The sequence below is a fragment of the Mesoplodon densirostris genome, chromosome 14, assembly GCF_025265405.1.
Source record: "Mesoplodon densirostris isolate mMesDen1 chromosome 14, mMesDen1 primary haplotype, whole genome shotgun sequence".
NCBI classification, from domain to species: Eukaryota; Metazoa; Chordata; class Mammalia; order Artiodactyla; family Ziphiidae; genus Mesoplodon; species Mesoplodon densirostris.
Window position 1 is genome coordinate 79,118,076 of NC_082674.1, and position 14,619 is coordinate 79,132,694.

The 14,619-nt window shown below is 38.1% G+C and overlaps 1 protein-coding gene across 1 annotated transcript in view; it reads left to right on the plus strand.

Annotated features, from left to right (window-relative positions):
* Positions 1-14,619, plus strand: part of EIF2AK3 (eukaryotic translation initiation factor 2 alpha kinase 3) — a 63,322-nt gene that overhangs the window by 35,063 nt on the left and 13,640 nt on the right. The window contains exons 5-13 of the mRNA XM_060117673.1: positions 332-566; positions 1,148-1,310; positions 2,283-2,423; positions 3,396-3,518; positions 5,069-5,289; positions 5,668-5,780; positions 9,106-9,228; positions 12,098-12,247; positions 13,701-14,478. Coding sequence (XP_059973656.1) covers positions 332-566; positions 1,148-1,310; positions 2,283-2,423; positions 3,396-3,518; positions 5,069-5,289; positions 5,668-5,780; positions 9,106-9,228; positions 12,098-12,247; positions 13,701-14,478 — 2,047 coding nt within the window. The remainder of the gene's footprint in view (positions 1-331; positions 567-1,147; positions 1,311-2,282; positions 2,424-3,395; positions 3,519-5,068; positions 5,290-5,667; positions 5,781-9,105; positions 9,229-12,097; positions 12,248-13,700; positions 14,479-14,619) is intronic.

The following is a 14,619-nucleotide window of genomic DNA, read 5'->3' on the forward strand; positions in this document are numbered from 1 at the left end:
AATGTGTCAGGCTTTAATTAAGAAGTAAGGCAGACTGCAAGCTACCTTATTTTAGGTGACTGATGTGTTTTGAGAAAATGACCCTGATTTGGAAATGTGAACATTTGTTAATTTCAAGAGAAAAATCTGTCCTGTAGCTGTTGGTCAGGACCAAGTTTCGCCCTCTTGTGGCATAAATCAGCAAGCATGCTCCTTTCCAGAAGATTGTGTTGAGTTGTTCCTTTTCTCATCACCAAATTTTAGTGTTTGCTTCTTCACTCTAGAAGAGTTTTTAATTATTTGGTCCTTTATTTAAATGTAAATTTCTAAAACACACCTTTGTAAATTTAAGGTGGAATTTCAGTGTTGGCCACTTTGAACTTCGGTATATTCCAGACATGGAAACTAGAGCCGGATTTATTGAAAGCACCTTAAAGCCCAGTGGAAACAAAGAACAGTCTAAAATTATTTCAGACGTGGAAGAACAGGAAGCTGCCGTGATGGACACAGTGATAAAGGTCTCCGTTGCTGATTGGAAAGTTATGGCCTTTAGTAAGAAAGGAGGACATCTGGAGTGGGAATACCAGGTACCTAGAACCACTGAGAATTTATAAATATGTTTCTTTCCTTCTCAGTTTGACCAAACATGTTGGGTAGAAGGAGGTGACTGCCATTTTGAACTTTCACCTTGTTCTCTGTGCTCTAAGAAATTTGTGATTTTACATCTGTTAGAATGACTTTTAAGAAAAAGTCAAAAGGTTGGTGAAGATGTTGGTGAATAGTGTACAACAGTGTATCTTCATGCAGTGTTGGTGAGAATGTAAATTGGCATAGATGTTATGGAAAACATGGAGTTTCCTCAGAATATTAAAGAGAAATGAAGAGAATAGACCTTAAATGTTCTTAAAACACATACATACAAAATAACTGTGAGATGATGGATATATCAATTAGCTTGATTGTGCTAATTATTTCACGATGTGTACATATATCAAAATATCACACTGTACACCATAAATACATTTTTTATTCATCAATTATACCTCAGTAAAGCTGGAAAAGTGAAAATTTGTAAAGAAATTTGTGGTTTCAAAGGGTATTTCAGGAGCTGGGATACATAGAAATGCTGCTTGAAATGGTTTAAAATTTCCTTTCCATTTTTGTTTAGTTTTGTACTCCCATTGCATCTGCCTGGTTGGTTAAGGATGGCAAAGTCATTCCCATCAGTCTTTTTGATGATACAAGTTACGTCACTAATGATGGAGTTTTAGAAGATGAAGAAGACATCGTAGAAGCCGCCCGAGGAGCCACAGAAAACAGTGTTTACTTGGGTGAGTGGATATCTCTTATCTAGCAATAGTACATGTTGACATCTAGATTTTATTCCTACATTGTCTCTCCCTACTTCAGGTGTGCCTGTAGTAGTTTTAATTCCTAAGTACCTTCTCTGGCCTTAAGATTTGTACTTTGATTTCTATTCCTGCAATTTTCTTTCACTTATCCAATTCTGAAACTTCTAATTACTATAGCGGGTTCTTTTTCTCTGAGACCTATATTTAAAAGGCTTAAAAAGTTGCTATTATGATTTCACATTACTTATGTATCGTCAGAGTCTAAAACTTTCTACATTTGTATTTGCATCTGTATCAATTTGCTCCCCCTTAAAGTATGTTTATTTTTTTCTATGCATCTATACAACATCTGAAAAATTAAAACAAAATCCTGGTGTGCTGCTTGGCAGTTGAAAGCCTTCAATGTACTACATTTTGAAAACCCTCGAATCTAATTATTTGAACTAGTTTTGTGGTCAGATACACATAAAATTCTTTAAGCTCTGTCAATGTGCTACCCGCCCCTCAATCTCAGTGAAATGCAAGAATTTGAAAGAATAACATGTCACACGTGTTATGATAGCATTTAATTGAATTGTTAGCAGTATCTCTTGAATGATAGGTGTTTAGGTTTTCTTAAGGAAAAGGTTGCCTCATCTAAGCTGTTACTTTCATAAGAGTACAACGATTTCTTTTGTTTGAATTTTCCTACTGGAAGAGTTTTTCAGTAATTACCAAAAATTATATAGTGAGAAACATTGTAACTTGTGTGTAACTTTCCTCCCCTGTTGTTGATGAATAACCTTTGGGTCAAATTTGAGTGCTTCAGGCATGATTCTTTGAAAAGAGCTATGTAGCACATGAATAAATAACTGGAATTCATCTAATTTTATTAAATCAAAATGAACCTTTAAGAAAAAAGTCATCAGTGCTTGCTTCTAAACCTAACTGACAGTGTTCTGGTTGATTCAGGGATGTACAGAGGCCAGCTGTATCTGCAGTCATCAGTCAGAATTTCAGAAAAGTTTCCTACGAGTCCCAAGGCCTTGGAATCTGTCAACAGTGAAAATGCAATTATTCCTTTGCCAACAATCAAATGGAAACCCTTAATTCGTAAGTGAATTATGAACTTTTATAAATGTTATTAAGTTGTTCAGAGGCCTAATCATGACTGTCTTTGCCCTAGTTTTGAATATCACAGAGATCACAACTATTATATACTCTATATTTTCTGAATAAACTGGGAAGGTATTTCAGACGTTAATGAATTTTAATTATCCTTTAGAACATGATTTCATTGAAACAGCAGCTACTTCTATAGAAATCAATGGCAATAAAGTATTTCTCTAGACAGCTTAGAAAAACTCTTTAACCATTCTCTGACCATGCCTTGATATCATTTAGCTCTTAACATATTTATATTAAGAATATTTATGGGACTTCCCTGGTGGCGCAGTGGTTAAGAATCTGCCTGCCAATTCAGGGGACACAGGTTTGAGCCCTGGTCCGGGAAGATCCCACATGCCACGGAGCAACTAAGCCCGTGAGCCACAACTACTGAGCCCACGTGCCACAACTATTGAAGCCTGCATGCCTAGAGTCCATGCTCAGTAACAAGAGAAGCCACCACAATGAGAAGCTCGTGCACTGCAGTGAAGAGTAGCCCCCGCTCACCACAACTAGAGAAAGCCTGCGCACAGCAATGAAGACCAAAAGCAGCCTGAAATACATACATTTATTTTTTTAAAAAAAGAATATTTATGAAACATCTGGTTATCACATCATGTTCTCTGAGACACTCAAATTGAGTTGAATTCAAAGACTAAACCATCTGTTTCCTTCAGCTATCTTTCTGTACCTTGTATATGTTTTTTATCACATATATCACATCATATTTTAATTACTCGTTTAAATGACTCATCTCTCTACAAGACGGTGCTTTTCAAGAGAAAGACCGTTGGGCCATTTGTTTGACTTACATATTTGAACTGAGCTGTGCTATTTGAGTATCCGTTTTTTGGATGAATGAGGCACACACATTTTCATGAAAGTCATAACAGTTAAGATTTTACCATTTTCTTTTAGATTCTCCTTCCAGAACTCCTGTCTTGGTGGGGTCTGATGAATTTGACAAATGTCTTAGTAATGATAAGTTTTCTCACGAAGAGTACAGTAATGGTGCACTTTCAATCTTGCAGTATCCTTATGGTAAGTGTGATTCCACTTGGATTGAAAATGCTGTTTTTATTTTTCTGTTTATTTTAACTTATTAATTTGAAATTAATGAATAGAATTCAAATGCAAAGTAGTCAGTTGGAGGGTAGAAAATAAATGTCTTGGGAGGCAGATATTGTGAATGGTGGCCAAGGGTACAAGCCTTCAAAGACAGATTGCCAGGGTTTTGCCACATGCTAGGCTGGGCACACCTAACTTACCTGTGTCTCTGTTTCTTCATCTGTAAAACAAAGATATAGTAATCCTAATATCTATTTATTGGGTTGTTGTAAGGTCTAAATGAGATAATGCACAGTCTCAATTAGCACCATGCCTGACAAATAATAGTGTTCAATAAGCATTAGTTCTTGTTATTAGCTCTTATTTAATTATGAGCTTATATAATATAGTCTATATAATATCAGTCTGTATAATGAAGAAGATAGGTGTTTCCCATAGAGCTATGTGAAAATGCTATAAGATAGGTTCATTTTAATTTTGTTTTCAGACGAGGAAAATTAGTACAAAAGTCAATAGGTGAAATTTGACGTGAAACACATTCCTGTGTATTTAAAGTTAGGGTATATTCAGATATGAAAGTTTTTTGAACAGTTGGATATTTTTTTAAAAATTGCTCAGATCTGCATTAGGCAAAAGCATAGACTCCTCGTCAGTTACCCTAGATGATAAAACTGGGAAATTATTGTAGAATTTAAATTGATTTAACAAAAATCAGAGAGCTCTGAACTACAGACAGCTGTCTATCTGATACTGATCAAAATACAAGGTAAAAGAGAATTGTGTAATCTGCCCATGTGGTATAAAATAGAAGCTAAAAAGGACAGGCTGCTTTCTAGGACAAATTCATTTTGACAGCCTGAAAGGAACCAGAGAGCATGGTGGAGATGTTTTCCTCATCATGGTAAAATCTGATATTTTATTGATGCTAAATGAAAGTAAAGTTTCAAATCCTCAAAGGAGGTTTGAGTACTGTCTAATTTTTTTTCTTTTTTGCATTTAAAGGATTGAATTATTAATGAGATAATGAATGGACCAGCCCTTAAGGGTTGTTTTTAGTCTTATTATTCAATAGAAAGAAAATGTATGATGCTTATGGAATAAAGGAAAATATATTTGTGTAGAAAGAAGAAAGAGTAGGATAAATCAGGCTGTCGAAATGTGCTAAAGAAGAGATGAAACTTTAGAAAAAGGAATTCGTGTTAAAAGTCATAGGAAATTAGGGCTTCCCCAGTGGCGCAGTGGTTGAGAGTCCGCCTGCCGATGCAGGGGACGCGGGTTCGTGCCCCAGTCCGGGAAGATCCCACATGCCGCGGAGCGGCTGGGCCCGTGAGCCATGGCCGCTGAGCCTGCGCGTCCGGAGCCTGTGCTCCACAACGGGAGAGGCCACAACAGTGAAAGGCCCAAGTACCGGGAAAAAAAAAAAAAAAAAGTCATAGGAAATTAGATCATTTTTAGCAATTAAAGGTGGAACTATATTGGTTTATCTTTTTTAAAAAAAACACTTTTAATGTTTGTTTTTGAAGATAATGGTTATTACCTGCCATACTACAAGAGGGAAAGGAACAAACGGAGCACACAGATCACAGTCAGATTTCTCGACAACCCGAATTACAGCAAGAATATCCGCAAAAAGGATCCCATTCTCCTCTTACACTGGTGGAAAGAAATAGTTGGAACCATTCTGTTTTGTATCGTAGCAACAACTTTCATTGTGCGCAGACTCTTCCATCCTCATCCTCACAGAGTAAGACATTTTTTAGAATCTCATCTTTTTCAAAGTGTTGGGAATACAGAAAACTTAGGGTGTGTGCGCGCGTGTGCGTGTGTGCATGTGAGAACCAAGGGGTCCATTTCCTTAAGTTTTACCCTAAAATCATTGTCGCCCATACTCTTGCTTCCACGTCCTTGTCCCCTTCACTCCTCAACCCATTGCAGTCTGGCTCCACCCTGATCATTCCCTTTCCCTTTGACAAAGGAAATGCTGTTGTTTTATGTTCTTATAATGCATTTATTTTTCTCAATATTATTTATTCTTCAGTGTTATTTTATAGCCTAGTATTGTTAGCTAACTTCCATTCAGCTTTGTACTGAGAGTGATTTTTTTTCTCCCCCACCTTATCAGCAAAGGAAAGAATCTGAAACTCAGTGTCAAACTGAAAATAAATATGATTCTGTCAGTGGAGAAGCTAATGACAGTAGCTGGAATGACATAAAAAATTCTGGATATGTGTCACGGTATGAGCCTTTTCATAAAATATATGTGTGCTGTAGCTTCTGGTGCTAACTGTTCAAATCCAGGAAGAAATGGCCTTAGATACAGAGAAGGAATGGGTGGTTCAGAAGGGAGAGAGGGAGTGGTGGGTGAAATAGATGAAGAATAGAATAGTTGTTCATTCAACATCTGCTTCTAAACCTCCAGCTATATGATACATCGCAGGGATTGTGATATACAACATAGGGAATATGGTTAATAATATTGCGGTAACTTTCTATGGGGACAGATGATTACTAGACTTATCGTGGTGACCATTTCATAATGTATACAAATGTCAAACCATTGTGTAGTACACCTGAAACTTACATAATATTGTATGCCGACTGTATTTCACTTAAGAAAGAAGAAACAACCTCTAAACTAGGATATTGTTTAATGTTTTTTTTTTAATGTATGACTAGGTAAATAAAACAGACATATCCCTCAAGTTACTTAAACTGATTCAAGGTGGCATAGAAGAGGGATAGAAGTAGAGTGTCATAAAAGTTTAGAATTATAGCCACCATGTATGTCAATTATTTCTCAATAAAACTGGAAGGAAAAGAAAAGAATTACAGCCACCAAATTGAGTTGTTATTCAGATGACATAGTTATTGAGGGTCTACCATGTACTGGGCTTGGCATTAATACCAAATAATAATTTTTATGTTATTGGACTATGGCATAAATCTTCTGTGTTACTTAATCCTCAATTATTTATTTCATCCTTATTCTGTCTAAAATAAGAAGCAGAAAACTGGGGAGAAATACACCAATAGAATAGATCATTTTTAAAAACAGAAGAGGGAGTTGGGTTTCTTAAAAAGCAGCCAATTCAAATAATTTAAAAGTAAAATAAAAGTAGAAAATCTGTAAGCAGATCTGTCAGGTGTACAGGTTTTGATGCTCTGTGGGACAAGAAATGGTGCTGCGGTTCAATTTTCTTACATGGATTATTGCTACTTTTCCCCTTCGTTTTGGTATCATGCTTAGCACTTTCATGATACAGGCAGGGACAAGGAGAAGCTCTATATGAAACTTACTGCTTAATAAATATCTAGGGAAATGGCTTTATGACAGAAAAGATTGAAAATTACAGCTAAAATGTGGGTTATTTTGATTATCTATGGACTTAATCTAAGTTGCATTCATACCATCTTCTCAAAAATTGAGAATTGGCTGTAATCCGTATGTTTTAGCAAAACGTACTAGGTGACTAGCAAGTGGTAAGGACTTTAATACCCTTGCTAATAAATATGCTGACTTATAGTGAGGGAGAGGAGAGGGGCCCATCAACTCAATGGGCAGTTCATTACCCAAGCCATTCATTGTTCATTCAACATCTTTCTGAACAACTGTGTGCAGTATCTCAGGCTTTGGGAGAAATAAAAAGACTGGTTCTATCCCCTGGAGGAGCTTAAAGTCTACAGGGGAAGGTGATACTAGAGAAAACATAAACATATAAGGAAAAAAACCATGAGCTGTAAGTAACTAACTCTGGCTGTGATGATTCAAGAGGGCGTCATGATAAACCATGAGTAAGTAAGAGACAGGTGGAGATGGGAGGGTGAGTGGGGTATGGTGATTAAGCATATATTTGTAAGGCTGTTGTGAAGAGAATTGGAATAATGTACTCTAAAATTGAATTAGACTCAATTTTCCTTCCATTTTATTCACTATGAAGAGAACAGCTGATTGTTTTTAAAAATACAGGAGCTCTGTATAATACCTGATGTATATTGAGTGCCTACTATGTTGTAGGCCTTATTAAGAACATGAGCTCTGGATTCAGTCATGAATTTAAGTCCTAAGTTGGGACCTGAGGCAAGATGATACTTATATTTATAAAATCTGTAATCATATATAAGATGTTTCTCCTTTCAAAAGATATATCCATTTTCATATGAGTGTTTTCTTTAATGTAGGAAGATAATTCAATTGGCTCTCCAGGAGTAGGACAAGAACTTCATGGGCTTTTGCAGTTGGGGAGATGGATTTGTACTCAAGTACCTTGCCTAGCTATTCTTAGGGATACAGATCATTACTCTTCATTCTCTGTGAAGGTAATTGGCCCATGGAGGGTTGGGATCTATTGTCTCTCCTCCTTAACACCATGCTCTAAAGCTGAGCCAACCGCTAAATTAATATGAGTGTGCAAGTCATAAAGTAATCAAGTTAGCCTTACAAGGGACACCAAAGATGATCTAATTCAACTCCCCCTCACATGGCTGGAAGAATGTCTTCCACAGCACGCATGCATGCATTCATTCATTTATTAATTCATCCATTATTCGATAGATATTTGTTAAACCTTCTATTTGCCAGGTGAGCCCAGGCTGGTTTGGAAATACAAAGAGAAAAAAGAATTCTTTCCTGCAGTCCAGGTCCCTACAATTCAGTAGCAGTGGAGAGAGAAAGCTGCTTATCAATAACTGCAAAATATTGAGACTAAGTTTAAACAGTTCCAAGTAGTATGTGCCAAGTGCTATAAGAACATTAAGATAGGGGTCTAGGAAGGCCTTATAGAGGTGGTGAGATGAGCAGAATGAAAGAAAAAATAGTGTTTTTTTATTAAGTCCAAAGAAGTGGGGCATCCCACTGGAGCAAATAGCAGAAGCAAAAGCCCTGAAGTTGTGAGAGGGCCTGGTGAAAGTTGGCTGGCATATACAGAGCAGATCAGAGAGGTCAACAGGGGAGATAGGCTACAAAGTGGAGGTCCATCTGTAAGTGCCAGATGGTGAGTTAGCTTCTGTCCAAATACCTTTGGTGATGAGCACACTGACTCCTGAGGCACCCCAGCGAATTTCAGATAGCTTTGGTTCCTAGAGAGATTTCTGGCTAAAAACGTACATAAGTGTAATGGGACTGATTAATCTTTTCCATAAAATATACAGGCACTGGCATAAGATTAAAATACATTTTCTGCTTGAATACAGAATGCCACAAGAGGTAAAAGGTTAGAGAATTAAGGATAAACTTTTGATGGATGATGGAAAGTATTGGATAGGACAGAGCAGTACTAACATGTCTGTAAGAATAAGTGATTAACAAGTGACTCCCCACTAAGCAGGCGTTTTTAAATTTTTTATAAAATTCCCAGGGGCAAAATTTAAATGTGTTTGCTTCATTTATACAGACAGAAAAGCAAAGAATGCTATTAGAATTTAAACTGCACTCTCTTAAAATAAGTTCTAGGAAACTTAGTTTATACATTTTTATATATCATAAAATAAGATTGAACTATTAGTACAAAATTTAAAACTTTTACAAACTTTCTAAAATTTACTTTTTTTTTTTTTTCTTAAGCTATCTAACAGATTTTGAACCGATTCAGTGTATGGGTCGTGGAGGGTTTGGAGTTGTCTTTGAAGCTAGAAACAAAGTTGATGACTGCAATTATGCTATCAAGAGAATCCGTCTCCCCAACAGGTAATGGATGGTACTTTTAGTAAACTTGGAGTTAGGACTCTATTATCTAATCTCATAGGCAATATGTCCTTACTATACTCCATAGAGACTATAGAAGACAGAATTTCTGACCTTCTGAATCTTATGTTCTCAGTGCTACCCGGTAACTAGCTATCTTTTAAAAATGTCATCTACTTTGACCGCTTTGTATCTACTTAAAAAATATGCCCTTGTTTTTGATTCTTAACAACTCAGGGCATTCTCATAGTGAATTTTAATAACTATAGACTTTAATACATAGCACCATTTAAAAATAATCTATATTTATTGTGGAAAATAAGGAATAGTATTAAAACAAAAACCAATCCGTGTCTACTCTACCCAGTAATAAACACTTTTAACATTTTAGGGTATTTTCTTTTGTTTCGTTTTTTTTTTTTCTGGTCATAAATTTACCTAGTTGGTAGCACAGTTATCAATACAGTACAGTTTTTATCTGTTGCTTCCTTCATTGTATTCTCAGTGTTTTCCTTGCTATTAAGAGTATGTTATTGAAATGCTAAAATATATTGAAAGTGTTTTATGACTGGAAAATAGTCCAATTAATACTTGTGCCATATCTTATTTAACCATTTCTTATTTTAAAATATTTAGGTTTCCAACTTGTTGCAATTAAAAATAACTTTGGGGGGCTTCCCTGGTTGTGCAGAGGTTGAGAGTCCGCCTGCCGATGCAGGGGACACGGGTTCGTGCCCCGGTCCGGGAAGATCCCACATGCCGCAGAGTGGCTGGGCCCTTGAGCCATGGCCGCTGAGCCTGCGCATCCGGAGCCTGTGCTCCGCCACGGGAGAGGCCACAACAGTGAGAGGCCCGCGTACCGCAAAAATAAAAAAATAAAAAAATAAATAAATAAGTAACTTTGGGGACTTCCCTGGCAGTCCATTAGTTAGGACTCCGTGCTTCCACTTCAGGGGGCATGGGTTTGATCCCTGGTCAGGGAACTAAGATCCCGCCTGCCTCTCGGCACGGCAAAAAAAACCCAAAACTTGGCATTGTTCATCTTTTATATAAAATTTTGATCACATCTGTTTCCTTAGGATAGATTCCTAGAAGTGGAATTTTGGGCTCAGAACAGTGTGATGCTTAAGACGATGGGCTTTCAGTAACACCGTCCTTTTCATCTATTGTGGAAGCCTCCTGTGGATTCTTGATTAAATGTGCACTAATTTCTGGGCTGTCTTCCTAATTAGCAGTTAAACATGCTGTCCAACAGATAGGGACATAGGAATGGGACAGTCTGAGTACTATGGGACTAATCCTTTGCTTTGGTATATAATTTTTGAGTAGTTTAAATATTCATATGTACAAAGTACCACATAGGATATAAGATTAAGAAAGGCTTCTGCCCTCAAGAATCTATGACTATTGGAGACCTTTATATATATACTCAAATAACTGCAAAGCCAGGAAGATTGTGACTTGTGGTTTAGTTTAGTAAGTAGCTTCTCATGAAGAAAGTGCAGAGGTAGCCAAAAGGCAGTCAAGGAAAGCCAGCCTTGTAGTGGTAGAGTTGTCTGCGCCGTGTTCAAGGGTAACCTGTCCCTTGGTGGACACACATGTATGGGAGGGATGGCCAAGTACATGAAATGGCCTGAGCATAGGCTCTAGGCAAACATTTGCAGGGCATGTAGAGGTTAGTGAGGATTCTGGCACAAGTGCAGCAAGGGTAAGAATGGAGGGGAGGGACTTCCCTGGCGGTCCAGTGGTTAAGACTGCCCTTCCAACACAGCGGGCATGGGTTCAGTCCCTGGTTGGGGAACTAAGATCCCACAAGCCACACTGTGCAGCCAAAAAAATAAAAAGAGAGAGAATGAAGGGGAGTATGGAAGAAAGATGGCAAAGATGGGTTCCAGCACCTTAAATGCCAAGCAGAGGAGTTTAGATTTTATTCCATAGACAGCTGTGCCTTTGAGCAGAAGAATGGCGTGATCAAAGTGGAGGTGGTATGTAGTAAGAGACAAGCGTGTTCATTAGGAGATTTTTTTTTTTTTTTTGCAGAAGTTCAGTCCTAAGATACAGAGCATTAGTGCAGCAGAAGTGGAGGTGGATGAGGAAGGAATGAGTATCAGGAATTAAAAAGGAGGAGCTGATAGGATTTGGTCACTGAATATGGAAAATTCAGAAACGTACCCGGATTCTCAGGGTGGGACCATTAACAGTAATGAAACACAGAGAGAAAAGTGGGAGTAGCTGACTGTCTCCTGGGGACGGAAGAGGATATAACTTATATTTATTATGTTGTTTCAGGTAATGGTGGGATCCCTAGAATGTGAGCTTAGATCCATCAGAAAAGCTGTCAAAGCAGAAGATCAAATCCAGATGCTTTTCTGGTTATAAACATCATTGCCTATGATATTCAGTAGTTGAGGCTTTAAACAGACAAAGGCGCTCGTACAAGCCTTTTGGATTGTTGTATGTACCTTGTCGGGCTGGTCCTTCTCCATCCTCCTGAGCTGCCAGGCTGAGCTCTCTTTTCTGAATACTTCACTTCCACCTATTCATCCCCCTAATTAACAAGCATTAAGCAATTATCTTCAAGGGTCTTTAGTCATTCATTTTTAGTCAGCTAAGAACTCTTTATTTGAATGGATAGATGTACTTGTAAGCATTTATTTCTAGAAGAAAAAAGAAATACTATAAATACATATTTTTTTCTAATACAAGACTTATTTACTTTTTGGCTTCTTAGAATTATGCCACTAGGCTGACTCGTCTGTGTCCAATTTTAGAACAAGGGAGAATTTTATTTTATTGTTTCGTACTGTCTTTGGATATGATTGCTTCTTAGATCCGAGCAACCTTCAGTGTCTTCATTGTTTCTCTGTTTCAGGGAATTGGCTCGGGAAAAGGTAATGCGAGAAGTGAAAGCCTTAGCCAAGCTTGAACACCCAGGAATTGTTAGATATTTCAATGCTTGGTTGGAAGCACCACCAGAAAAGTGGCAAGAAAAAATGGATGAAATTTGGCTGAAAGATGAAAGGTAACTTGGTTAGACATAGACTTAAAAACTAGTATTTATTTCAGGCTAGTTTTTGGCTTACATGAACAAAATATCCTTTCTATAACTTTAGAGATGATTTTTTTAAAAGAAAAATAACAGCAGATTACTGTTTCTGTCATCATGTTTTGGAACATTCTCTAGTCACTTGTTAAGTGAAAAGCTGATTTAGTTTTTAGAACATGAACTTTTTTTTCTTTTTTGTCCAGAACATGAATTTCTAAAATCATTGGTAGGTAGAGCTCTATGACTTATAATTCACTGAAGGATTTACAGTAGCCTTTCTCAATAAGAGATATTGTCTGCTTTTGTCTCCATTTTTTATTTTAAATTTTCATTTAGTTTCTTAGTAGTTAGCAATTTACAACTCCTTTCTAAAGTAGTTTTAAACTATTTGTGGTTAAAACTACAAGAACTTGGAACTTCCCTGGTGGTCCAGTGGTTAAGACTTTGCCTTCCAATGCAGGAGGTGTGGGTTCAATCCCCGGTCCGGGAGCTAAGATTCCACATGCCTCGCAGTCAAAAAAACCCCCAAAAAACCCAAAAAAACATAAAACAGAAGCAATATTTTAACAAATTCAATAAAGACTTTAAAAAATGGTCCACATCAAAAAAAAATTACATCAACTTATGGGAATTCCCTGGTGGTCCAGTGTTTAGGACTCCTCGCTTTCACTGCCAAGGGCACAGGTTCGATCCCTGGTCGGGAAACTAAGATCTTGGAAGCCGCACGGCGAGGCCAAAAACCAAAAAGCAAAAAAACCCCATGAACTTAGGCAACCTGAAGATAATTCCCATGTTAAATATGCTATTCTCTAGGAAGGAAGGCCCTTTTAAAAACTACTAAATGAGAACAAAAAGGAAGCAGGCTACAAATAGACTATTTAGTAAAGAGCTGGAGTAAAATTCCTGCCTGAAAGTACCAAACACAGCCCTAGATCCACATGAGGTACCTAGTTACAGTGACACTTATATACACAGCCAGTAGCCAAACCACAGAAGGACCAGGTGAAGTGACCCTGTGTCTCAAGCCCTCATTTGGATGGGGGCTTCCGAATCACGGCCACCAAGGGGTTCTGGCCTTGGTGTTCCTTTGTGCTTTGTGTTTTGCACATAGGCCTTGGCTGTTCTGGGCATGACAGTCCCAGATAACTGTTTTCCAGTGTAAAACCAAGATTTCCAATTAAGGAATGGATGGACTGTGATGTTCTTTGTCTCCTGTGGCATGTTTTCATTGAATTTCCATGTTGTCATTTGGTAACTGGCTTTATTATAGTTGAAGCTTTGGAGACAAAGCATGTAGTTACAACACTGTAAGTCAACTGTACTTCACTAAAAATCAATCAATAAAAAAATAAGCAAACAAAGGATGTAGCTCACATAATTTAATCAACATGTATTCACTCTCATCCCTTTGTACTTCTCCCACTCTTAGCACAGACTGGCCTCTCAGCTCTCCTAGTCCCGCGGATGCACCATCTGTTAAAATATGCAGAATGGATCCTTTCTCTACAAAGGAACGCATTGAAATCATAGCCCCTTCTCCAAGAAGCAGTAGGTCTTTTTCGGTCGGGATTTCCTGTGGCCAGACAGGTTCATCCAAGAGCCAGTTCTCTCCTCTGGAATTTTCTGGAATGGGCCACAGAGACACGAGTGAGTCGGTAGACGCGGCGTGCAACCTCCAGGACAGCTGCCTTACAGACTGCGAGGGGGAAGACGGTACTAGGGATGGCAATGATGAGGGACACTCCTTTGAACTTTGTCCTTCTGAAGCTTCCCCTTATGTAAGGTCAAGGGAGCGAACCTCCTCTTCTATAGTATTTGAAGATTCCGGCTGTGATAATGCATCCAGCAAAGAGCCCAAAACGAACCGACCGCCTATTGGCAACCATTGTGCTGATAAACTAACTGCAGTCCCGCGTTCCAGTAGCAAGTCTTCCTCGGAACCTCCTTTGTCTGTTTCTCCTTCAAGACCAACCACTTTAAGTTTAGATCTCACTAAAAACTCTGTGGAAAAACTCCAACCCAGTTCACCAAAGGTGTATCTTTACATCCAGATGCAGCTGTGCAGAAAGGAAAACCTCAAAGACTGGCTGAACAGCCGCTGCACCATTGAGGAAAGAGAGAGGAGCGTGTGTCTGCACATCTTCCTGCAGATCGCGGAGGCGGTGGAGTTTCTGCACGGCAAAGGGCTCATGCACAGGGACCTCAAGGTCTGTTTATGTGGAACATCACCCAAGGGTTTCAATGTGGTTTTTTTTCCTATTAAAGTCATTTATTTTATTTATTTACTTATTATTTTTATTGAAGTACAGTTGATTTACAATGTTGTGTTAGTTTCAGGTGAACAGCAA